The following is an 8,222-nucleotide window of genomic DNA, read 5'->3' as shown; positions in this document are numbered from 1 at the left end:
GGATTTATTCAGTTCCCTGTGCTGGCACTGCCAGCCCAGCCCCAAAGTGAGCAGGGGCACTGCAATCCCAAAAAAAAAAAAAAAAAAACCTTTAGGAGGGAAATAAAAACACCTTAAAAAGGGAAATAAAAACACCTTAAAAAGGGAAATAAAAGCACTTTAAGGAGGGAAATAAAAACGTCTTAAGGAGGAAAATAAAAATCCCTTAAGGAAGGAAATGAAAACACCTTAAGGAGGGAAATAAAAGCACCTTAAGGAAGGGAAATAAAAGCACCTTAAGGAAGGGAAATAGAAGCACCTTAAGGAGAGAAATAGAAGCACCTTAAGGAGAGAAATAAAAGCACCTTCAGGAGGGAAATCCCAGTGGGGAACTGGAGCTGGAGCTCTGAGCCCAGAGGAGCAGCTCCTCATCCCTCAGTGTGTGGATTATTGATTAACTCCTGCATTGTTTGGGCTACAATGGGCTGTAAAAAGCCAGCCCGAGGAGTGGCCCCTGCGTGGCAGAACCTGGTGGAGTTTCCTCTCTCTGCTGCTCCTTTTGGGCTCCGAATGTCCCCAGGTGTCACAGGAACGGGACCAGTTCCACTGCCAGAGCTGCACCCTCAGTCCTCCCTTGGCTGCTGTGCTTCAAAAACAGGAAAAAAAAAAAAAGATTTTTCCTCCTCCAGTGAGGCAGAATGGGGAAAACCTCCCTAAACTAAAAATTAAAATGAAAATAAATGAAAATAAAAAGGAAAGCTGCTGCTGGACACATATCCTGGGCTGCCCCAACCTTTGCTTTTGGCTGACAGGAGCAGATGGTGCCACAGGTGTCAAACTCCAGCAGCTGCTGGCACAGCCAGCCCTGGCCTGGCATTAGCTCAGAAAAGGAGCAGTTTTGGTGAAAATCACAGAAACCCCTGCACTGTTCCCACAGACACCTCACAGGACATTCCAATAAATTATTTATTGTGCCCAGCTCTTCCACAAATCCTGATTTGATTTTAGCATGGGGCAGGAAGGCAGGGCTGGGTCTTTCAGTCCCACTAAACACAACTGGGCACTGTTAATGACATTTCCTGTCGTTATTTCCCTGCCATTCTCATTCCCATGCACCAAAGCTGGAAATCCTGGTCCTACGGCCTCTGCTGGGATCAGCTGTGGCCTCTCAGGGCTGTCCCCACTGTCACCTGAACTGTCCTCAAAGCATTTCATCACTCAGTAACTCGGGCCGAGCTTAATGTTTAATTCTGGGAGTTCATTCCCTCCCTCCCTCAGCTGGGAATTTGGAATCCCACAGAGAATTCCCTGCAGAGCTCCCTCTGAGCAGGATGACGGGACAGAACCCACCGAAATCCCAATTCTCACACCACTGAAATCCCAATTTCACCTCCAGCCCTGCTGTTTCCAGCCCCCTTTCACCCAAACCCCTGCCCAGGCACCCAATTTATTCCCATTTCCCCAGAGCTGCGGTCATTTAAAGCCGAGAAATCAGAATAATTGGCACAGATCAATCTTCACAGCAATAAATGCACTCAGAGGCTTTGTCAGGGCTGTGGAGCTGCACAAACCCCCAGCAGTCTGGGCTGCTTTTTCTGCCTCCGTGCCAATAAAAGCAGCGGGCAGTGCTGGGCAGATGTAACATTTGTTTGCCCGGCTTTTGCCAGCAGCTGAATGGATTCCTGCTCTGATAAAGAGAGCACATGATGTGTTTGAGCGTCCATGAGTCACTGCAGCCACGGCTGCTCTGTGAATCAGCAGCACCAGCTCCGAATTTGCATCATTGCAGAGCAGCACGAGGGGGCAGAGCAGCTGCAGAAACCCCCACGCCGAATAAAAACCGCTGCTTGCACATCTGGGGAGGGAAAAAAAGCAGGGAAAAGGGGCAAATGTGCCAGCTGAGTGTTTATTCCTCCCGGGGCACTGAGCGCTCCCTGCCTGGCTCACACCGCAAGGAACCTGCAGCCAAATATCCCCCAAAGCACCACCTTTAAAAAGGAAAAGAGAAAACTCCCCAAAGCTGCAGCTGCCAGGGCAGAGGTTCTGCTCTGCCAAAGGGAATTTCCCTCATTTCCCTCCCAATTCCCTTCCTGAAGCTCTCCCAGGGAGGTTGAGTGAAGCTGAAGCAGGGCAGGAGACAGCACAGGGCTGTCCCCAGCTAAAGCAGTTCCCATTTTACATTCCAGAGCAGCCCAGACTCCTGCGAATTTAAAGTTTTAAACCATCCCAGGTTTTTTTTGGCAGTGCAAACCCCACTTTACCTGAACCTGCAGCAGAGTGCAGCCAAGGTGAACAATTAGGCAAGCTTCATTAAACCTCCCCAAAGGGGATGTTTGTTCCCGTTACTCAAATACCCCATTTCCTTGGAAAGCAGAGGAATTGCTGCCTTGCTTATCAGGTTGTTTTTTTTATTATATGCATTAAGTTATTCTTGATGGCCACTCCTAATTACTCCTCAGGACATTGCTGATGTGACCAAGGGAATCACACACAGCACTGCCACTGCTGCCTCTGGACAGGCACGGGGACTGGACGGCCTTTAACCACAGGAACTGTGCAATATCCATCCCCTCACTGCCCTTCCTCAGCTTTCCCAGCGTGGCCCCAGCTCCAGAATATCCAGGATAATTGGGGTAGTGTCCATTCAAACTCCTCTCACAGCCTCATCCTGCTGCAACAGCCCCCGCTGAGTTTTGGGGTTGATTTAAGGCTGGATTTAAAGGTTGATTTAAGGGTTTATTCTTGCACTCCCTCCCCAGGGCTCTGCCACCACTGGGGCTGTGACATTCCCACTGCAGTTCCCTCAGTTTCCCATTCTCACCCTGCTCCCTTTGGCTCTCCAGTTTGGATCAGAAATGCTTTTTTTACTGCCCACTACAGAAGTTACACACACCCAGAAAGATCTGTTGGCCACAGGAAGAAATGTGCCTGCAGCACAGGAAGTAAACTGATAAGAAGCAAAAAAAAAAAAAAAAAAGAAAAGATAATGTTGTTCTCACCTTCAAAAATGCTTCTCTGCTTGATCAAAGAGCAAAGCAACACCAAAGCTCACATTATCAAATAAATTAATTCAATTTTTAATCAGAGAGAAATCAAAGACTTTTGTGATTTTGCCAGGCCACCTCCTCTCCCCAAAGCTGCTTTATTTACCACGGCACAACTCTAAATTTCACATCAGCTGGCAAAACAGGAAGGTCTTGAGGAAAAGCAGAGAAACCAACCCATTCTGAGGAGCCAGATGGGCAAACTGCTGGGAGGGTCCTTGTGAAACATCTGCCCTTGTCCTGCTGTAGCACAGAACCCAGGGCTGGCTGCAGGAAATGCTGAGCAGGGATCCACGGAGCTGATTATGGAGATTTCTCCTGAGCAGCTGAGCTCAGGCTGATCTCACTTGACAATTGTTTCTTCTCCCTTGTAAACCACCACGTTCTGCTCTGTCTCGTGCACTTCCACCTTGTAAAGGATGCCCTGGGGCAGGAGCTTCTGGAGGCTGTCCCAGATGAACACAGCCACGTTCTCCGTGGTGCTGAGGGGGAACAGCAGCAGGGACAGGGCTGGAATGGCAGAACTGACACCAAAATCTGCAGCCAGGGTGGGCTGGGGGGATGCTGAGGGGCAGCTGGGGACACCTGAGCTGCGTGGGGATGGTGGCACTGCCAGCACATGGGGTAGGATGGGGTGGAGTGGGATGGGATGGGATGGATGGGATGGGATGGGATGGGATGGGATTGGATGGGATGGGATGGGATGGGATGGGATGGGATGGGATGGGATGGGATGGGATGGGATGGGATGGGGTGGGATGGGATGGGGTGGGATGGGATGGGATGGGATGGGATGGGGTGGGATAGGATGGGATGGGGTGGGATGGGATGGGATGGGATGGGGTGGGATGGGATGGGATGGGATGGGATGGGTGGGATGGGGTGGGATAGGATGGGATGGGATGGGATGGGATGGGATGGGATGGGATGGGATGGGATGGGATGGGATGGGATGGGATGGGTGGGATGGGATGGGTTGGATGGGGTGGGATGGGGTGGGATGGGATGGGATGGGTGGGATGGGATGGGTTGGATGGGGTGGGATGGGGTGGGATGGGTGGGATGGGATGGGATGGGATGGGATGGGATGGGATGGGATGGGATGGGATAGGATGGGATGGGTGGGATGGGATGGGATGGGATGGGATGGGATGGGATGGGATGGGATGGGATGGGATGGGATGGGATGGGATGGGATGGGATGGGGTGGGATGGGTGGGATGGGATGGGGTGGGATGGGATGGGTGGGATGGGATGGGATGGGTGGGATGGGATGGGATGGGTGGGATGGGATGGGGTGGGATGGGATGGGATGGGATGGGATGGGATGGGTGGGATGGGATGGGGTGGGATGGGATGGGTGGGATGGGCAGGTCCTGCCTGTCCAGGCTGATGTGAGGAGGGGCAGCAGGGCTGGACACAGTGTGGTCAGCACACAGGGACAGGCTGCTGCTGCTGCTGCTGCTGCTGCTGCTGCTTCCAGGGAGGATCAGCCCCTCCAGGAGCCCCCCAGACCCACCTCACCACCTCAGAGAAGTAGGGCACGTCCTTGTCCAGGTTTTTGTGGTCAAGGGGCTCCATGATCGCTGCCTGCAGAGAGAGGACAGTGACAGCCCTGTCCCTGTCCCTGCCTGGCCTGAGGCTCAGGTCACCCCACACAGCCAGGGTGGGAAAAAAGGGAAAGAGCCCCAGATCCGGCTGTGAGATTCCCAGCTGGAGACATGGCTCTGCCTCACAGAACAGAGCTAAGCCATTTATTCTTCAATTATTGCCTAATTTCCTTTTGATGTCCTGCCATCAGCAGCTCACCACGGACCAGACAAGCTCTGATCATCTCTCCCAGGGGATTAGAAGGAAAACTGGGCTATTTTTACCTGCATGTATTCCTTCAGGTCTGTCAGGTTCATCACCATCCCCGAGACTGGGTCAATCTGCAGGGAAGCACAAGGGACATTGGTGGCAACACAAACCAGACAGGAATATCTGTGCTCAGCTCATCTGAGCCACAAGGAAATTATCTTCCCACTGTCAGAGGGCTCCAGCTCCACTCCTGTGATGTTTCCAAGGCCTTGATACAGCCTGGAAACAATTCCAGAGGTTCCACTCTTTCCTAAAAGCTGACACCAGGCAGAAACAACGCTCTGGAAGAGCCTTCAAGCATGAAAACAGCATTAAACTGCAAATCCTTGCTGTGAACAGGACTGGCCACAGAAAACCTGCTCTAGTGATGTGCACAGAGTTTCTGAAATACTCTGGGAAATCCAGGCTTGGGGGCCAGAACTGTGGGGATTCTGCCACACTGAGGGACAGAAAAAGGCGCTGGCAGCACTCACCTCTCCACGCACGGTGACCACAACTGAAAAAGAGAAAAGATCAGGTCACTGTGATGCCCATGAACCCCAAACCAAATCTGCTGCTGCTGCTGCGACACACAACCCCACTCACCCACAGGCTGCACTCGGGAGTGGGACTGCGAGGGGATGCTCCACGAGAACAGTGACTCAGAGGCACAAAAATCCCTCCCCAAGGGCTGGTGCCACAGGCAGGCTGGAGATAAGCCTGTCTCCCCTGGTAAAGCAGCTCCTCAGCAGAGGTTTCAGGGTGCCAGCAACACAGGGAGCCACTCCAGGAACGGGAGAGATCTAATTCTGTGTGCTCGGGGTGTACAAATGGGAGAACTTGTGAAAAAACCCATTCAAATAATGTTTACAGGCTGTTTAATTTGCATGGCTTTTGCTTAGAAAAATCTCCATTCCAATCACAATGGCTCTGCAGAGTGTAAACAAGCAGACTTGATTCAAAAAGTGGCATTTGAAAATAAATATTTATTATCTATTCAGCTGAAAAATGGCAAACCCACGCTATGGTTCAACACCCCGCTGCTGAAATTCCCTCCTAATTCTGAATAAAAACACAAACCCAGCCACTAAAAGCTGCATCAGGCTGCTGAGAATGAGCGGCCCAGCGCTCCCCACCCTGAGAGCACCACTCCAGAGCCAGGATGGAAATCAGCTCCCTTCCTACCTTTGTAGTTGTGTCCGTGGCCGTTTGGATTGTTGCACTTCCCAAACAGCTTCAGGTTCTCCTCATCACTCAGGGATTTGCTGTGGGAAAGGCGGGCATGGATCTGTTCCACATCTCCATGGATTCACTCCACTCTGCTTTCCAGCTCTCCATCCCTTCCCTCTCCCACATTCAACCAGCCCAGGAGGCACAAACACAGGCAGAGTGTCTGGTCCATGAAAAGATGCTGTTGACAGCACTGAATCTTTCCTTGCTGTGGTTTTGTGTCTGTTTCACAGCATCTGCCTGACACCACTGCTGGATAAATGTTCAACATCTGGGCCCGAAATCACTTAGGCCTGGAGCAAGCTGCACATTTGGGTTTGTTACTGATTAACAAAGCTGAGGGAGCCTCTCCAAAAAGTACAAAGGATTTCCCTCTGAATCTTCCCTTTGAAGCAATCCAGGGCCCTGCTCTGAGTGTTTCAGGTCAAGGCACATTTTGGGAACATCACAGAACCCCAGGGTCACTGCGGCTGGAAAAGAACTGTGAGACCATGGGGTCCAACCAGAGCCAGAGCACCGAGTGCCACATCCAGGAGTTCCTCGGGCACCTCCAGGGATGGGGACTCCCCGGGCAGCCCCTTCCAAGGCCTGGCCACCGTTTCCATGGAGAAATCCCCCTGATCTCCAGCCTAAACCTCCTCTGGCACAGCTCGAGGCTGTTTCCCCTCATCCTACCGCTCCTAGCCTGGGAGAAGAGACTGAGCCTAAAACTGAGGAAGCTTCAGTCAAGGAATTTATCAGTTTTGGGGGGGAAACCAGCAGATCGGGGGGCGCAGGGCGATGTTTACAAAGCGAAAGCGCTGCCGGCTCTGTCAGAACACGGAACTGCAGCCGGGCACTGAGGGCTGGCTGCGGGAAGGGGCCGGGCGAGGGACACAACCGGGAAACGCAGCGGGGCCGGGAGCCTCCTCCCGGCGGGGCTCAGCCGTGCGGGGCTCACCTGTGCGGGGTTCTGTGCGGGGCTCCCTATGCGGGGTTCCCTATGCGGGGCTCCTCTGTGCGGGGCTGCTCCCTGTGCGGGGCTCCCTGTGCGGGGCTCACCTGTGCGGGGCTCACCTGTGCGGGGTTCTGTGCGGGGCTCCCTATGCGGGGTTCCCTATGCGGGGCTCCTCTGTGCGGGGCTGCTCCCTGTGCGGGGCCGCTCCCCTGTGTAGAGCCGCTCCCCTATGCAGGGCTCATCTGTGCTGGGCGCCCTATGCGGGGCTCAGCCGTGCGGGGCTCCCTGTGCTGGGCTCCCTATGCAGGGCCGCTCCCTGTGCGGCGCTCCCTGTGCGGGGCTCCCTATGCGGGGCTCCCTATGCGGGGCTCCCTGTGCTGGGCTCCCCTGTGCGGGGCCCTGTGCTGGGCTCCCTATGCGGCGCTCCCTATGCGGGGCTCCCCTGTGCGGGGCTCCCTATGCGGGGCTCCCTATGCGGGGCTCCCTGTGCTGGGCTCCCTATGCGGCGCTCCCTATGCGGGGCTCCCTGTGCTGGGCTCCCTGTGCGGGGCTCCCTGTGCTGGGCTCCCTATGCGGGGCTGCTCCCTATGCGGGGCTCCCTATGCGGGGCTCCCTATGCAGGGCCGCTCCCTATGCAGGGCTCCCTGTGCGGGGCTCCCTATGCGGGGCTCCCCCGTGCGGGGCCGCTCCCCTGTGCGGGGCTCCCTATGCAGGGCTCCCTGTGCGGGGCTCCCTATGCGGGGCTCCCCCGTGCGGGGCCGCTCCCCTGTGCGGGGCTCCCTATGCAGGGCTCCCTGTGCGGGGCTCCCTATGCGGGGCTCCCCCGTGCGGGGCCGCTCCCCTGTGCGGGGCTCACCTGTGCAGGCGGTGGCAGGCGCTGAAGGTGACGGAGCGCGACAGCCGCGCCAGGCGGGCGGAGCGCGGCGACATCGCGGGGACGCAGCGGGGCCGGAGCGGGGCGGCTCCAGCCCGGCCCCGGGGGCGGCTCCGGCCCGCGGGATCCGCCCTCCGAGACCGGGGAACGCTCCAGTTCCTCCCCGTGTTCGGCCCCGGGGTGCTCCGGTCCGTCCCTGCTGGTGTCGCACTCAGGAATGCTCCAATCCCCCGTGTTCAGCCCCGAGGATGCTCCTGTACCCCCGTGTTCAGCCCCGAGGATGCTCCAATCCCCCATGTTCAGCCCCGAGGATGCTCCT

General features: G+C 55.5%; 1 protein-coding gene across 1 annotated transcript; it reads right to left on the bottom strand.

Moving 5' to 3' along the window:
• Window positions 1-3,032: 3,032 nt before the first annotated feature.
• On the bottom strand, window positions 3,033-7,992 carry PTS (6-pyruvoyltetrahydropterin synthase). The gene is made up of 6 exons (XM_066564428.1): window positions 7,886-7,992; window positions 6,048-6,127; window positions 5,357-5,379; window positions 4,898-4,954; window positions 4,543-4,613; window positions 3,033-3,505 (listed from the first exon to the last, which is right to left on the bottom strand). The coding sequence occupies exons 1-6, from the start codon at window positions 7,957-7,959 to the stop codon at window positions 3,367-3,369; spliced, it is 444 nt and encodes a 147-aa protein (XP_066420525.1). The 5' UTR covers window positions 7,960-7,992; the 3' UTR covers window positions 3,033-3,366.
• Window positions 7,993-8,222: the final 230 nt, after the last annotated feature.

Source organism: Molothrus aeneus, chromosome 22, assembly GCF_037042795.1.
Source record: "Molothrus aeneus isolate 106 chromosome 22, BPBGC_Maene_1.0, whole genome shotgun sequence".
Taxonomy (NCBI): Eukaryota; Metazoa; Chordata; class Aves; order Passeriformes; family Icteridae; genus Molothrus; species Molothrus aeneus.
This window is presented reverse-complemented; position numbering and strand designations above follow the sequence as displayed.